A 17,275-nucleotide genomic window follows, 5' to 3' on the forward strand; every position below is an offset into this window, starting at 1 on the left:
TCGGTGATTGTGGCAGAGAGAGAGAGAGGGCGGGGGGAGGGGGGGGGGCAAGAGAGAGAGAGATATTAAATATGTAATGATCCATGTAGGAATTAAACAGGGGTGTTAAAGGTCAGTTTGGGTCTATTTGCTCTCTCTCCCACTCTCTTCTAGGTATTCCAGTCAGTGAAGCAATGGGTGGCGAGGAGGGGGGGCGAGAGAGAGAGAGAGAGAGAGAGAGAAAGAGAGAGAGAGAGAGAGAGGGGGGGGGGGGGGGAAGAGAGAGTGGGGAGCGAGAGAGAGAGAGATAGGGGGCAAGAGAGAGAGACAGAGAGGGGAATAAGACAGAGAGAGGGGGCCAAGAGAGAGAGAGGGGGCCAAGAGAGAGAGGGGGGGCCAAGAGAGAGAGAGAGGGGGGCCAAGAGAGAGAGAGAGGGGGGCCAATAGAGAGAGAGAGGGGGGCCAAGAGAGAGAGAGAGGGGGGCCAAGAGAGAGAGAGGGGGGCAAGAGAGAGAGAGAGAGAGAGAGGGGGGGGGGAAGAGAGAGTGGGGAGCGAGAGAGAGAGAGATAGGGGGCAAGAGAGAGAGACAGAGAGGGGAATAAGAGAGAGAGAGGGGGCCAAGAGAGAGAGAGGGGGCCAAGAGAGAGAGAGGGGGCCAAGAGAGAGAGAGGGGGGGCCAAGAGAGAGAGAGAGGGGGGCCAAGAGAGAGAGAAGGGGGCCAAGAGAGAGAGAGAGAGAGAGAGGGGGGGGGGAAGAGAGAGTGGGGAGCGAGAGAGAGAGATAGGGGGCAAGAGAGAGAGACAGAGAGGGGAATAAGAGAGAGAGAGGGGGCCAAGAGAGAGAGAGGGGGCCAAGAGAGAGAGAGGGGGCCAAGAGAGAGAGAGGGGGCCAAGAGAGAGAGAGGGGGGGCCAAGAGAGAGAGAGAGAGAGAGAGAGAGAAAGAGAGAGAGAGACAGAGAAGGGGGCCAAGAGAGAGAGAAGGGGGCCAAGAGAGAGAGAAGGGGGCCAAGAGAGAGAGAGAGAGAGAGAGAGAGAGAGAGAGAGAGGGGGGGGGGGGAAGAGAGAGTGGGGAGCGAGAGAGAGAGAGATAGGGGGCAAGAGAGAGAGACAGAGAGGGGAATAAGAGAGAGAGAGGGGGCCAAGAGAGAGAGAGGGGGCCAAGAGAGAGAGAGGGGGCCAAGAGAGAGAGAGGGGGCCAAGAGAGAGAGAGGGGGCCAAGAGAGAGAGAGGGGGGGCCAAGAGTGAGAGAGAGGGGGGCCAAGAGAGAGAGAGAGGGGGGGGCCAAGAGAGAGAGAGAGGGGGCCAAGAGAGAGAGAGAGGGGGGCCAAGAGAGAGAGAGGGGGGCAAGAGAGAGATAGGGGGCAAGAGAGAGAGACAGAGAGGGGAATAAGAGAGAGAGAGGAGGGGCAAGAGAGAGAGAGAGAGGAGGAGCAAGAGAGAGAGAGAGAGGAGGGGCAAGAGAGAGAGAGAGAGAGAGAGGAGGGGCAAGAGAGAGAGAGAGAGAGAGAGAGAGGGGGCAAGAGAGAGAGAGGAGGCAAGAGAGAGAGAGGGGGCAAGAGAGAGAGAGGGGGCAAGAGAGAGAGAGGGGGGCAAGAGAGAGAGAGGGGAGCAAGAGAGAGAGACAGAGAGGGGAATAAGAGAGAGAGAGGAGGGGCAAGAGAGAGAGAGAGAGAGGAGGAGCAAGAGAGAGAGAGAGAGGAGGGGCAAGAGAGAGAGAGAGAGAGAGGGGGGGCAAGAGAGAGAGAGGGGGCAAGAGAGAGAGAGGGGGCAAGAGAGAGAGAGGGGGCAAGAGAGATAGGGGGCAAGAGAGAGAGAGAGAGAGAGAGAGAGAGTGGGGGGGGGGGGTGGAAGAGAGCAGGGAGCGAGAGAGAGATAGGGGGCAAGAGAGAGGGGGCAAGAGAGAGGGGCAAGAGAGAGGGGGCAAGAGAGAAAGAGGGGGCAAGAGAGAGAGGGGGCAAGAGAGAGAGGGGGCAAGAGAGAGAGGGGGCAAGAGAGAGGGGGGCAAGAGAGAGGGGGGCAAGAGAGAGAGAGAGGAAGGCAAGAGAGAGAGAGAGAGAGAGGCAGGCAAGAGAGAGAGAGGAGGGCAAGAGAGAGAGGGGGAAAGAGATAGAAGGGCAAGCGAGAGGGGGGCAAGAGAGAAGGGCAAGAGAGAGAGGGGGCGAGGGGCAAGAGAGAGCGAGGGGCAAGAGAGAGAGAGAGAGAGGCAAGAGAGAGAGAGAGGAAGGCAAGAGAGAGAGAGAGGAAGGCAAGAGAGAGAGAGAGGAAGGCAAGAGAGAGAGAGGAGGGCAAGAGAGAGAGAGAGAGGGGAAAGAGAGAGTGAGGGGCAAGAGAGAGAGAGAGGGGGAAAAGAGAGAGAGAGAGGGTGACAAGAGAGAGAGAGAGAGGAGGGAAAGAGAGAGAGAGGAGCAAGAGAGAGAGAGAGGAGGGCAAGAGAGAGAGAGGAGGGCAAGAGAGAGAGAGAGAGGCAGGCAAGAGAGAGTGAGGGGAAAGAGAGAGTGAGGGGCAAGAGAGAGAGAGAGGGGGAAAAGAGAGAGAGAGAGGGTGACAAGAGAGAGAGAGAGAGGAGGGAAAGAGAGAGAGAGGAGCAAGAGAGAGAGAGAGGGGGCAAGAGAGAGAGAGAGGGGCAAGAGAGAGAGGGGGGCCAGAGAGAGAGAGGGGGGCAAGAGAGAGAGGGGGGCACCAGAGAGAGAGAGGGGGGCAACAGAGAGCGAGGGGGGCAACAGAGAGCGAGGGGGACAACAGAGAGAGAGAGGGGCAACAGAGAGCGAGGGGGCTACATAGAGCGAGGGGGGCTACATAGAGCGAGGGGGGCTACAGAGAGCGAGGGGGGCTACAGAGAGCGAGGGGGGCTACAGAGAGCGAGGGGGCTACAGAGAGCGAGGGGGCTACAGAGAGCGAGGGGGCTACAGAGAGCGAGGGGGGCTACAGAGAGCGAGGGGGGCTACAGAGAGCGAGGGGGGCTACAGAGAGCAAGGGGGGCAACAGAGAGCAAGGGGGGCAAACAGAGAGCGAGGGGGGCAACAGAGAGCGAGGGGGGCAACAGAGAGCGAGGGGGGAAACAGAGAGCGTGGGGGGCAACAGAGAGAGAGGGGGGCAAGAGAGAGAGAGGGGGGCAAGAGAGAGAGGGGGGCAAGAGGGAGAGGGGGGCAAGAGAGAGAGAGGGGGGCAAGAGAGAGAAAGGGGGGCAAGAGAGAGAGAGAGAGAGAGAGAGAGGATGGCAAGAGAGAGAGGGAGGCAATAGAGAGAGGGTGGCAAGAGAGAGAGGAGCAAGAGAGAGAGAGGAGCAAGAGAGAGAGGGGAGGGGCAAGAGAGAGGGGCAAGAGAGAGAGAGAGGGGGGGCAAGAGAGAGAGATGGGGGCAATAGAGAGAGGGTGGCAAGAGAGAGAGGAGCAAGAGAGAGAGAGGAGCAAGAGAGAGAGGCAAGAGAGAGAGAGAGGGGGGGCAAGAGAGAGAGATGGGGGCAATAGAGAGAGGAGCAAGAGAGAGAGAGGAGCAAGAGAGAGAGGGGAGGGGCAAGAGAGAGGGGCAAGAGAGAGAGAGAGGGGGAGCAAGAGAGAGAGATGGGGGCAACAGAGAGAGAGAGGGGCAACAGAGAGCGGGAGGGGCAACAGAGAGCGAGAGGGGCAACAGAGAGCGAGAGGGGCAACAGAGAGCGAGAGGGGCAACAGAGAGCGAGAGGGGCAACAGAGAGCGAGAGGGGCAACAGAGAGCGAGAGGGGCAACAGAGAGCGAGAGGGGCAACAGAGAGCGAGAGGGGCAACAGAGAGCGAGAGGGGCAACAGAGAGCGAGAGGGGCAACAGAGAGCGAGAGGGGCAACAGAGAGCGAGAGGGGCAACAGAGAGCGAGAGGGGCAACAGAGAGCGAGAGGGGCAACAGAGAGCGAGAGGGGCAACAGAGAGCGAGAGGGGCAACAGAGAGCGAGAGGGGCAACAGAGAGCGAGAGGGGCAACAGAGAGCGAGAGGGGCAACAGAGAGCGAGAGGGGCAACAGAGAGCGAGAGGGGCAACAGAGAGCGAGAGGGGCAACAGAGAGCGAGAGGGGCAACAGAGAGCGAGAGGGGCAACAGAGAGCGAGAGGGGCAACAGAGAGCGAGAGGGGCAACAGAGAGCGAGAGGGGCAACAGAGAGCGAGAGGGGCAACAGAGAGCGAGAGGGGCAACAGAGAGCGAGAGGGGCAACAGAGAGCGAGAGGGGCAACAGAGAGCGAGAGGGGCAACAGAGAGCGAGAGGGGCAACAGAGAGCGAGAGGGGCAACAGAGAGCGAGAGGGGCAACAGAGAGCGAGAGGGGCAACAGAGAGCGAGAGGGGCAACAGAGAGCGAGAGGGGCAACAGAGAGCGAGAGGGGCAACAGAGAGCGAGAGGGGCAACAGAGAGCGAGAGGGGCAACAGAGAGCGAGAGGGGCAACAGAGAGCGAGAGGGGCAACAGAGAGCGAGAGGGGCAACAGAGAGCGAGAGGGGCAACAGAGAGCGAGAGGGGCAACAGAGAGCGAGAGGGGCAACAGAGAGCGAGAGGGGCAACAGAGAGCGAGAGGGGCAACAGAGAGCGAGAGGGGCAACAGAGAGCGAGAGGGGCAACAGAGAGCGAGAGGGGCAACAGAGAGCGAGAGGGGCAACAGAGAGCGAGAGGGGCAACAGAGAGCGAGAGGGGCAACAGAGAGCGAGAGGGGCAACAGAGAGCGAGAGGGGCAACAGAGAGCGAGAGGGGCAACAGAGAGCGAGAGGGGCAACAGAGAGCGAGAGGGGCAACAGAGAGCGAGAGGGGCAACAGAGAGCGAGAGGGGCAACAGAGAGCGAGAGGGGCAACAGAGAGCGAGAGGGGCAACAGAGAGCGAGAGGGGCAACAGAGAGCGAGAGGGGCAACAGAGAGCGAGAGGGGCAACAGAGAGCGAGAGGGGCAACAGAGAGAGAGAGGGCAACAGAGAGAGAGGGGCAACAGAGAGAGAGGGGCAACAGAGAGAGGGAACAGAGAGAAAGGGGCAACAGAGAGAGAGGAGCAACAGAGAGAGAGGGGCAACAGAGAGAGAGGGGCAACAGAGAGAGAGGGGCAACAGAGAGAGAGGGGCAACACAGAGAGAGGGGCAACACAGAGAGAGGGGCAACACAGAGAGAGGGGCAACACAGAGAGAGGGGCAACACAGAGAGAGGGGCAACAAAGAGCGAGAGAGAGGGGCAACAAAGAGAGAGGGGGGCAAAAGAGAGAGAGAGGGGCAAAAGAGAGAGAGAGAGGACAAGAGAGAGAGAGGGCAAGAGAGAGAGAGCGAGGAGGGCAAGAGAGAGAGAGAGAGAGAGGAGGGAGCAAGAGAGAGCGAGAGGATGGCAAGAGAGAGATGAGGCAAGAGAGAGGGAGGGGCAAGAGAGAGGAGCAAGAGAGAGGAGCAAGAGAGAGAGAGAGGGAGGGGCAAGAGAGAGAGAGTGGGGCAAGAGAGAGAGAGTGGGGCAAGAGAGAGAGTGGGGCAAGAGAGAGAACATGGGGCAAGAGAGAGAGAGAGTGGGGCAAGAGAGAGAGAGAGAGGGGCAAGAGAGAGAGAGAGGGGCAAGAGAGAGAGAGAGGGGCAAGAGAGAGAGAGGGGCAACAGAGAGAGAGGGGCAACAGAGAGAGAGGGGCAACAGAGAGAGAGGGGCAACAGAGAGAGGGGGGCAACAGAGAGAGAGGGGCAACAGAGAGAGGGGGCAACAGAGAGAGAGGGGCAACAGAGAGAGAGGGGAGAGAGAGAGAGGGGACGAACAGAGAGAGAGGGGCAACAGAGAGCGAGGGGCAACAGAGAGCGAGGGGCAACAGAGAGCGAGGGGCAACAGAGAGCGAGGGGCAACAAAGAGAGAGAGAGGAGCAACAAAGAGAGAGGGGGGGCAAAAGAGAGAGGGGGAGCAAGAGAGAGAGAGAGAGAGGATGGCAAGAGAGAGAGAGAGAGAGGAGAGAGGGAGGGGCAAGAGAGAAGGACAGGAGAGAGGAGCAAGAGAGAGAGGAGAGGGGCAAGAGAGAGGGGCAAGAGAGAGAGAGGGGAGAGAGAGAGAGGGGACGAACAGAGAGAGAGGGGCAACAGAGAGCGAGGGGCAACAGAGAGCGAGGGGCAACAGAGAGCGAGGGGCAACAAAGAGAGAGAGAGGAGCAACAAAGAGAGAGGGGGGGGCAAAAGAGAGAGGGGGGGCAAGAGAGAGAGAGAGAGAGGATGGCAAGAGAGAGAGAGAGAGGAGAGAGGGAGGGGCAAGAGAGAAGGACAGGAGAGAGGAGCAAGAGAGAGAGGAGAGGGGCAAGAGAGAGGGGCAAGAGAGAGAGAGTGGGGCAAGAGAGAGAGGGGCAAGAGAGAGAGGGGCAAGAGAGAGGGGCAAGAGAGCGAGAGGGGCAAGAGAGAGAGAGGGGCAAGAGAGAGAGAGGGGCAAGAGAGAGAGAGGAGGGGCAGGAGAGAGAGATGGGGGCAACAGAGAGGGGCAACAGAGAGAGGGGCAACAGAGAGAGGGGATCAAGAGGAGCAACAGAGAGAGAGAGAGAGAGGGGCAACAGAGAGAGAGAGAGAGGGGCAACAGAGAGAGGGGCAACAGAGAGAGAGGGGCAACAGAGAGAGAGGCAACAGAGAGAGAGGCAACAGAGAGAGGGGCAACAGAGAGAGGGGCAACAGAGAGAGAGAGGGGCAACAGAGAGAGAGAGAGGGGCAACAGAGAGAGAGAGAGGGGCAACAGAGAGAGAGAGGGGCAACAAAGAGAGAGAGGGGCAACAAAGAGAGAGAGGGGCAACAAAGAGAGAGAGGGGCAACAAAGAGAGAGAGGGGCAACAAAGAGAGAGGGGCAACAAAGAGAGAGGGGCAACAAAGAGAGAGAGAGCAACAAAGAGAGAGAGGGGCAACAAAGAGAGAGAGGGGCAACAAAGAGAGAGGGGCAACAAAGAGAGAGAGGGGCAACAAAGAGAGAGAGAAGGGCAACAAAGAGAGAGAGGGGCAACAAAGAGAGAGAGAGGGGCAACAAAGAGAGAGAGAGGGGCAACAAAGAGAGAGAGGGGCAACAAAGAGAGAGAGGGGCAACAACGAGAGAGAGAGAGAGATGGGCAACAAAGAGAGAGAGGGGCAACAAAGAGAGAGAGGGGCAACAAAGAGAGAGAGGGGCAACAAAGAGAGAGAGAGGGGCAACAAAGAGAGAGAGGGGCAACAAAGAGAGAGAGAGGGGCAACAGAGAGAGAGAGGGGCAACAAAGAGAGAGAGAGGGGCAACAAAGAGAGAGAGGGGCAACAAAGAGAGAGAGGGGCAACAAAGAGAGAGAGAGGGGCAACAAAGAGAGAGAGGGGCAACAAAGAGAGAGAGGGGCAACAAAGAGAGAGAGAGGGGCAACAAAGAGAGAGAGAGGGGCAACAAAGAGAGAGAGGGGGGCAACAAAGAGAGAGAGGGGCAACAAAGAGAGAGAGGGGCAACAAAGAGAGAGAGGGGCAACAAAGAGAGAGAGAGGGGCAACAGAGAGAGAGGGCGACAAGAGAGAGAGAGAGAGGATAGCAAGAGAGAGAGAGAGGGTAGCAAGAGAGAGAGAGGAGGGGGAAAGGGAGAGGGGAGCAAGAGAGAGGGGGGCAAGAGAGAGGTGGCAAGAGAGAGAGGGGCAAGAGAGAGAGGGGCAAGAGAGAGAGGGGCAAGAGAGAGGAGCAAGAGAGAGAGGAGGCAAGAGAGAGAGGAGGCAAGAGAGAGAGAGGGGGGCAAGATAGAGAGGGGGGAAAGAGAGAGAGAGAGGGGGCAACAAAGAGAGAGAGAGGGGGGCAACAATGAGAGACAGAGAGAGGGGCAACAAAGAGAGAGAGAGAGGGGCAACAGAGAGAGAGAGGGGCAACAGAGAGAGAGAGAGGGCGACAAGAGAGAGAGGAGGAGGAAAGGGAGAGGGGAGCAAGAGAGAGGGGGCAAGAGAGAGGGGGCAAGAGAGAGGGGGCAAGAGAGAGAGGGGCAAGAGAGAGAGGAGCAAGAGAGAGAGGGGGCAAGAGAGAGAGAGAGAGGGGGGCAAGAGAGAGAGGGGAAAGAGAGAGAGAGGGGGGCAAGAGAGAGAGGGGAAAGAGAGAGAGAGGGGGGCAAGAGAGAGAGAGGGGGGCAAGAGAGAGGGGAAAGAGAGAGAGGGGCAAGAGAGAGGAGCAAGAGAGGGAGGAGCAAGAGAGGGAGGAGCAAGAGAGGGAGGGGGCAAGAGAGAGAGAGGGGGGCAAGATAGAGAGAGGGGGGCAAGAGAGAGAGAGAAGGGGGCAAGAGAGAGAGGGGAAAGAGAGAGGAGCAAGAGAGGGAGGGGGCAAGAGAGAGAGAGAGGGGGGGCAAGAGAGAGAGGGGAAAGAGAGAGAGAGGGGGGCAAGAGAGAGAGGGGAAAGAGAGAGAGGGGCAAGAGAGAGAGGAGCAAGAGAGAGAGGAGCAAGAGAGAGAGGAGCAAGAGAGGGAGGGGGCAAGAGAGAGAGAGGGGGGGGAAAGAGAGAGAGGGGGGAAAGAGAGAGGGGGGAAAGACAGAGAGGGGGGAAAGAGAGATAGGGGGGAAAGAGAGAGAGGGGGGAAAGAGAGAGAGGGGCAAGAGAGAGAGAGGGAGGAGCGAGAGAGAGAGGGAGGGGCGAGAGAGAGAGGGAGGGGCAAGAGAGAGAGGGAGGGGCAAGAGAGAGAGAGGGAGGGGCAAGAGAGAGAGAGGGAGGGGCAAGAGAGAGAGAGAGGGAGGGGCAAGAGAGAGAGAGGGAGGGAGGGGCAAGAGAGAGAGGGAGGGGCAAGAGAGAGAGGGAGGGGCAAGAGAGAGAGGGAGGGGCAAGAGAGAGAGAGGGAGGGGCAAGAGAGAGAGAGAGAGAGAGGGAGGGGCAAGAGAGAGAGAGGGAGGGGCAAGAGAGAGAGAGGGAGGGGCAAGAGAGAGAGAGGGTGGGGCAAGAGAGAGAGAGGGAGGGGCAAGAGAGAGAGGGGCAAGAGAGAGAGGGGCAAGAGAGAGAGGGGCAAGAGACAGAGAGGGGCAAGAGACAGAGAGGGGCAAGAGACAGAGAGGGGAAAGAGTGAAAGAGTGGGGCAAGAGAGAGAGAGGGGGGCAAGAGAGCGAGAGAGGGGAAACAGAGTGAGGGGAGCAACAGAGAGAGAGAGGGGCAACAGAGAGAGAGAGAGGGGCAACAGAGAGAGAGAGAGGGGCAACAGAGAGAGAGAGAGAGGGGCAACAGAGAGAGAGAGAGAGAGAGAGGGGCAACAGAGAGAGAGGGGCAACAGAGAGAGAGGGGCAACAGAGAGAGAGGGGCAACAGAGAGAGAGAGAGGAGCAACAGAGAGAGAGAGAGAGGGGCAACAGAGAGAGAGGGGCAAGAGAGAGAGAGAGAGGGGGGCAAGAGAGAGAGGGGGGAAAGAAAGAGAGGGGGGCAAGGGAGAGAGGGGGCAAGGGAGAGAGGGGGGCAAGGGAGAGAGGGGGGCAAGGGAGAGAGGGGGAAAGAGAGAGAGAGAGAGGCAACAGAGAGAGAGAGGGGCAACAGAGAGAGAGAGAGAGGGGCAACAGAGAGAGAGAGGGGCAACAGAGAGAGAGAGGGGCAACAGAGAGAGAGAGGGGCAACAGAGAGAGAGAGGGGCAACAGAGAGAGAGGGGCAAGAGAGAGAGAGAGGGTGGCAAGAGAGAGGGGGGGGAAGAGAGAGAGGGGGGCAAGGGAGAGAGGGGGGAAAGAGAGAGAGAGGGGGAAAGAGAGAAAGAGGGGGAAAGAGAGAAAGAGGAGGAAAGAGAGAGGGGGAAAGAGAGAGAGGGAAAGAGAGAGAGGGGGCAAGAGAGAGAGGAGGCAAGAGAGAGAGAGAGGGGGGAAAGAGAGAGAGAGGGGCGAGAGAGAGAGAGGGGCAAGAGAGAGAGAGGGTGGCAATAGAGAGAGAGGGAGGCAATAGAGAGAGAGGGGGGGCAACAGAGAGAGAGGGAGGCAATAGAGAGAGAGGGGGGGCAACAGAGAGAGAGAGGGGCAACAGAGAGAGAGAGAGAGGCAACAGAGAGAGAGAGAGGCAACAGAGAGAGAGAGAAGCAACAGAGAGAGAGAGAAGCAACAGAGAGAGAGGGGCAACAGAGAGAGAGAGAGAGAGAGAGAGAGGCAACAGAGAGAGAGGCAACAGAGAGAGAGAGAGGGGCAACAGAGAGAGAGGCAACAGAGAGAGAGAGAGGGGCAACAGAGATAGAGAGAGGGGCAAGAGAGAGAGAGGGGAAACAGAGAGAGAGAGGGGAAACAGAGAGAGAGAGGGGAAACAGAGAGAGAGAGGGGAAACAGAGAGAGAGAGGGGAAACAGAGAGAGAGAGGGGAAACAGAGAGAGAGAGGGGAAACAGAGAGAGAGAGGGGAAACAGAGAGAGAGAGGGGAAACAGAGAGAGAGGGGGGAAACAGAGAGAGGGGAAACAGAGAGAGAGAGGGGAAACAGAGAGAGAGAGGGGAAACAGAGAGAGAGAGAGAGGGGCAACAGAGAGAGAGAGGGGCAACAGAGAGAGAGAGGGGCAAGAGAGAGAGAGAGGGGCAACAGAGAGAGAGAGGGGCAACAGAGAGAGAGAGGGGCAACAGAGAGAGAGAGGGACAACAGAGAGAGAGAGGGACAACAGAGAGAGAGGGGGCAACAGAGAGAGAGAGGGGCAACAGAGAGAGAGAGGAGCAACAGAGAGAGAGGAGCAACAGAGAGAGAGAGGAGCAACAGAGAGAGAGAGGAGCAACAGAGAGAGAGAGGCAACAGAGAGAGAGAGGGGCAACAGAGAGAGAGAGGGGCAACAGAGAGAGAGGGGGGCAACAGAGAGAGAGAGGGGCAACAGAGAGAGAGGAGCAACAGAGAGAGAGAGGAGCAACAGAGAGAGAGAGAGGAGCAACAGAGAGAGAGAGGCAACAGAGAGAGAGAGGGGAAACAGAGAGAGAGAGGGGCAACAGAGAGAGAGAGAGAGAGAGAGGGGCAACAGAGAGAGAGAGAGAGAGAGGGGCAACAGAGAGAGAGAGGGGCAACAGAGAGAGAGGGGCAACAGAGAGATAGAGAGATAGAGGGGCAACAGAGAGAGAGAGGAGCAAGAGAGAGAGAGAGGGACACATCATTGGAAAAACAATATACTAATACTCTAAGGTGGGGATCCTTATGGAGCTGAAGGCTTCTTCCCCGACAGCCTCTCGCCGCCACTGACCCCATGGTCGGAGAAAGGATGTCGTCCCATGGTGCAAACCACTTCAATTTTCCAAATTAAATTTGCCTCTCCAGTGGGAGGGTGTCCAAATCTTGTCTTCTATAAATCTTCTTTTTTTTTTTTTTTTCAATTCAATATAATAAATCTTTATCTGTATTTTTCTAAATAAAAAAAAAATTCCTTTCTTTTTTTCGTCTATTATTTATGTCTGTAATACACTAATCTATACAATATCGATATCATAATACGCCAACTTGCTTCTCCAAGTCTTCACGCCCAGTCAGTGTGCTGAGCAACAGTGTGCAATGTCAAAGTGAACTTTGCTTCTCCGAAGGGAGGGTGTCCGATCTTCTCTTCTTTCTATGTACTATGCTGAAGCATTTCTACTTTCCAACTCACCAGTGCGCACACACACACCAACACAGACACACACACACCAACACAGACACACACACACCAACACAGACACACACGTACTAGTAATAATATACACGTACAGTTCCTGATGTCCGAGATGAACACGGCCAGGCCACGCATGCCATCGCCTTTGCTTACAGCCGGCATCGCTGCGGCCTTGTTGGGCGACGAGATGGAAAGCGAAGTGAGGGCTGAGGGTGTGGGACAAACACGAGACTCAATACACACCGACACGTCCCTGTTAACATGTACAGTTACCGTTTAATAAATATTAAACTCCCTCGCTGCACCCACAGCCCAATCCAAGCATCCTGATGTCAACCACCATTTAAACAGGACAACCCCCATACACCTCTCACGTTTAAACCGACCGACCTTCCTTCCTCACGCAAACGGCTCAATATAAACTCATTCGACAAGGACAGACCAGACCCGCAATGACCACCGCACCCGCAGCTGTGTACCTCAGACCAGCCCCCAAGATGGCGCCGCCGTCTTTCACTCCCACCTTCCGCCGTCAGATATTCACTGGGAAAAAATCAAAACAATAAATTACAAAGTTCTCGAATTTCATTTTGCATTAAGCGATACTTTATAATTTATCAGGTAACTACCGGTACGTGTTTTTATCGTGACGCCGTTAAATCCCAATCCTTTCGCTATTTAGGTGGATATATGTAACTGTAAGAGAATTGTTTTTGCCGCTTATTCGTGTACCGACAAAATTAATTTTGTATTTTTTTTTTAATGCAGGAAAACGTTCACGCCAATCAGTTGGCAACGCAACGATCAAAACAAACGCAACGATCAAAACAGACGCAACGTGCCATATATGGTATCCGATGACGTCATTAGTGCGTCCCCACCATTGACGCTTGAAGAGCGAATCGTTCGCGCGTTGCATTGTGGAACAGGATTTCCAAATTCTCAAGATGATTGATCTTGAACAAAAATCCCCTTTGAGCGGGAATAACGCGAGGATAATGGAGGAATTTTTTTTACCGTTTTTGTACGCCGATGACGTCATCATACATTTTAAAAAATCTTTCACCAGGGGTTGTGTTCCGTCAGCAAGCAGCTTGCTATCGCTTGCCAAGCCAGTCGTTCCGTAATCAACTGTATGTGTGTGTGTGTCGTTGGTTATCGCCATTAGCGGGGTTCAGGATGTGGAATGGAGTCCTCCCAGGACCCAAAGTACCCACCTCCTCTTCGGTAAGGGATCAGGGTTCATGGACCAACCTGCTTTGTTCCAAGGAATCTTTTCAGGATCGTCACCGAACCCCGGATTGCCTCCAGCGTAGTTCATTTGTTGTAATATTCCCGGGGATGGTTTTTTAAATCTCTGTGAGGTTCTTCTTTATCATTCCTGACTCCTGTTGCTCCAATTAATTATCACTGGTATAATTTTGATGATCTTCAGATTCCAAGATCTCTTAACCTCATTTTTGAGGTCCTGGTATTTGATCATTTTCCTGTTTAGACCGAAATACCTGGGAACTGACATCTCCATCATCAATGTTGTCTTTTCCTTTTTGTTCCTGAGGACAATGTCCGGACGCAATGCTTTGTTTTCTATGTTCACGCTCGATGGAATCATGAGAAAATGACGTGTGAATGACGTCCTTGTTTTCAATGATGGCTTTTAGTTCATGTTTCCATGAGTTTTATGGAACTGGGAAATTGAAATTTCTGCAGATGTGCCAGTGGATTACTCTACATACATTGTTGTGCCTTTTGGTGTACAGCTGTTTTGACATGAGGTTTCTACACCCTGATAGGAGGTGTCTCATACTTTCTGTTTCTACCTTGCCGAACCTACACTTGTCCGATTAACTCAGTCCTGCCATCTTCTTCAAGCCATTCATGTAGTGTCCTTGGACTTTTTTTTTTTTTTTTTGGATACAAGATCGAGGCTCGTGTAAGAGCTGGCACATTAAACACAAAAAACATAAACGGACACATAAAACAATAAAGGGAGGGTGAGACAATATGGGGAGAGAGAGGGAAGCACCCAAGCACAACAGTAGAGAACAGGGACATCAGGAGATCTGTGGAAGGGAGAGGGTGGGGGGGGGGGGGATGTGTACACAGTCTAAAACAAATTGACACTACTAGGAATTTCAGGAATGAAGTCGGAGATTGAAAGAGGTGGATTTGGGGTGTATTAACGGGGGTAGAAAAGATCAAGGTTTTGGCTGCGGGAAGATAAGAGATGGTGGTGAACAGCTGTTTTAAAGACCAGGAGGGAGGAGTGGGATTGAAGAGAGTGGGGGAGTTTGTTCCAGATGTGGAGAAAAAGAGGAATAAAAGAGTGAAGGTGACCAGAGAGTCTTCATTTTGACAGTTTCACCAGAAGAGGGTTGCTCAGAGATCTTGTGCGTCTTGCATGAATATTTGGGGGACGGAGCATAGACAGAGCTGGGGGAGCGAGGCTGGAGAGGAGTCGGTAGAAAACCAGAAAGACCACCTACCTGCTTGTGTTGAGAGAATGAAAGGCCCTCAGAATCAGCTTCATCACGGGAGATTCCAATGATTCTGAAAGCTTTGGTTTCTGCAGCGTGAAGCCGAGCTCGGTGTGAGGCAGGAGCACCAGCCCAGAGGGGAGAGCAGTATTCCATTGAGCTGCGGCTTAAAGCTTTGTATGTGGTGAGGAGCTCAGAGGTGCCAAGGAAGGACTTCGCACGACGGAGGATGCCCAATTGGTGACTGGCTTTGGAGGCCAGCTTGGAAATGTGGTTTGGCCAGAATAAGCGGTAATTATAATGATTCTTTCTCCGTCCCAGTTGAGCTGATCTCTTAGCCATTCCAATGATCCTTCGTTGTCTATCCCCATTCTGTCCAACCCTTTTTTTTAAGCGGTGCTGCTGATGCAATGCCCTCTATTACCAGTCAGCTGGTACTCATTTTGCCGATCTCGGAAGGATGACAGGCTGAGTCAACCCACCAACGGCACAACAGGGGCTCGAACTCAAGACCCTAAGATCTTAACCATAGAGCAAACACCAGGCTTATTCCTAATACAGTTAATGAAAATAGTGATAATAGTTGTACAGTATACTGTATTTTGCTTTGAGGAAGTCAATGGTTTTTATAGGCAACAACTAAAGTTCCCAAATAAAATTTACCGAGGGGATTGAAGAGTCGACCACACTGATTGGTGCTACCATGGATTTAAACCATAACAGACAGGGCAGGCTGAAGGTCAGGAGTGAGCCAGCTGGGTTTTGTTCATCTGAAAGTACCTCTGCCACCAAAGGTGGAAGGAGGTTATGTTTTCACCCCTGTCTGTCCGTTTGTGAACAAGATATCTCAAAAGGTTGTGGACATTCGGACGAAATTTGGCAAAGATGTAGCTTATGTGCAAGGACGAAATGATTCGATTTTGGTGAAGATCCGGATCCGGCTACTAGAATTTTTAAAGTGATTCTTCACCATTGGGAGATAGGGCTAAAAACTATATCTCAAAAAGTTGTGGACTGATTTGGACGAAACTTGGTGTACCGGTTGGGTGTCTGACAAGGACAAATAGATTCCATTTTGGTGAAGATCTGAATATGGATTCGGATATGAGAATTATTAAATTTTTTAAGTGATTCTTCACCATTGGGAGATAGGACCAAAACGATACATGGCAGGATTTCTCAACAATGGATGGAGGTCCTCAATGCCAAACAGGAAATTAGAGCAGTCTCCCTTGACATATCACGTGCCTTCGATACAGTCTGGCACCCCGCTCTGCTCACCAAACTCTCCTCTTTTGGTATCCATGGAAATCTCCACGCATGGCTGGCGGACATCCTCTCTAGTCGTAGTCAACGTGTGGCCCTGAATGGGTTTCTCTCATCTCCTCTTCCTGTTCCTGTTCAGGCTGGAGTTCCCCAAGGCAGTGTTCTGGGCCCTGTGCTTTTTCTGGTCTTCATCAATGATCTCTCTGACTCTCTTGAAAATCCTCTCCATCTCTTTGCTGACGACTCTACTCTCTGTCGCTCCATTCTTCATCCCTCAGATCGGCAGTCTGCAGCCTCCTCACTCTCTGCAGACCTTGACAAAATCACAGACTGGGCAAACAAGTGGAACATGTCTTTCAATCCTGACAAATCTCACACTCTTACGATGTCTCTCCGAAAAGACCGACTGGACAACCCTCCCATCCACTTTCTGAATACTCCTCTCCAAGAAGGTCTGTCACTCAAGCTTTTGGGTCTCACTATCTGCCATGATCTTTCCTGGAAAAACCACATTTCAAATCTGGCCTCCAAAGCCAGTCGCCGACTGGGCATCCTCCGTCGTGTGAAGTCCTTCCTTGGCACACCTGAGCTCCTCACCACATACAAGGCTTTCATCCGCAGCTCAATGGAATACTGCTCTCCCCTCTGGGCTGGTGCTCCTGCCTCACACCTAGCTCGCCTTCGCGCTGTTGAAACCAAAGCATTCAGAATCATTGGAATCTCCCGCGATGAAGCTAACTCCAAGGGCCTCTCACTCACTCACCGCAGGCAGGTTGGTGGTCTTTCCGTCTTCTACCGACTCCTCTCTGGCCTTGACCCCCCAGCTCTCTCTGTGCTCTGTCCCGCAAATATTCCTACAGGTCGCACAAGATCTGCCTGCAACCCTCTTTTGGTTAAACTGCCAAAATCAAGACTCTCTGCTCACCTTCACTCCTTCATTCCTCTTTTCTCCCGCCTCTGGAACAAACTCCCTCACTCTCTTCAATCCCACTCCACCCTCCAAGTCTTTAAAACAGCTGTTCACCACCATCTCTTATCTTCCCCCATCCAAAACCTTGATCTTTTCTACCCCCGCTAATTTCACCCCAATTCCCCCTTTTTGAAATACCAACTTCTGTCCTGGAAGTCCTTGGTGTCCCTGTGCTTTATACTTCCCCCTCCCCCCCCCCCTTCCCATGCCTCCTCCCCCCGGGCCCTCTCCCTTCCACACATCTCCCTGCTCTCGGATGTTGTGTTTGTGTGCTTCCCCTTTTCTCCCCATCTTGTCTTCCGCTCCCTCTTTTTGTGTATTTTGTTTGTCTGGTCGATTTGTTTGTGAAGTAAATGTTAGCTCTTTCACGAGCCTCGATTCAGTATACAAAAAAAAAAAAAAAAAAAAAATCTCAAAACGTTATGGATGGATTTGGACGAAACTTGTTGGACATATTGTGTGTGACAAGGAAGAATCGATTCAATTTTGGTGAAGATCCGGAACCGGCTACTAGAATTTTTTAAGCGATTCTTCGCCATTGTGAGATATTTTTTAATTGATTCTTCACCATTGTGAGATAGGGCGAAAAACTATATCTCAAAAGTTTGTGGACTGATTTGGACGAAACTTGGTGTACCGGTTGGGTGTCTGACAAGGACAAATAGGTTCCATTTTGGTGAAGATCTGAATATGGATTCGGAATGAGAATTATTTAATTTTTTAAGTGATTCTTCACCATTGGGAGATAGGACCAAAACGATACATAGCAGGATATCTCAAAAAGTTGTGGATGGATTTGGACAAAACTTGTTGGACAGGTTGTGTGCGTGACAAGGAAGAATCGATTCAATTTTGGTGAAGATCCGGAACCGGATCCAGTTAGTATAATTTTTGAAGTGATTCTTCACCACTGAGTGATAAGGCCAACCAGGCGGAGGTATGCTCTCTACTGATTGCCGTTCGTTTTCTTTTTGAATGCCGAGATTTCAAATCCAGAAGAATACCGAATTGTTGGATTTAAACTCAACTTCCGGGACCCCTGGTTTTATGTTCTCACCGCGGCACCACCACAGCCTTCAAAATCTGTAGAAGGAGCCACA

General features: G+C 53.6%; 1 protein-coding gene across 1 annotated transcript in view; it reads right to left on the minus strand.

Moving 5' to 3' along the window:
• Positions 1-11,951, minus strand: part of LOC137438760 (AP-2 complex subunit alpha-2) — a 34,238-nt gene extending 22,287 nt beyond the window's left edge. Inside the window, 2 exon segments of the mRNA XM_068134089.2 lie at positions 11,558-11,668; positions 11,928-11,951. Of these exon segments, the coding sequence (XP_067990190.2) occupies positions 11,558-11,624 (67 nt within the window). The 5' untranslated portion in view covers positions 11,625-11,668; positions 11,928-11,951.
• Positions 11,952-17,275: the final 5,324 nt, after the last annotated feature.

The sequence above is a fragment of the Myxine glutinosa genome, chromosome 13 (assembly GCF_964187855.1).
Source record: "Myxine glutinosa chromosome 13, kmMyxGlut1.1, whole genome shotgun sequence".
Taxonomy (NCBI): domain Eukaryota; kingdom Metazoa; phylum Chordata; class Myxini; order Myxiniformes; family Myxinidae; genus Myxine; species Myxine glutinosa.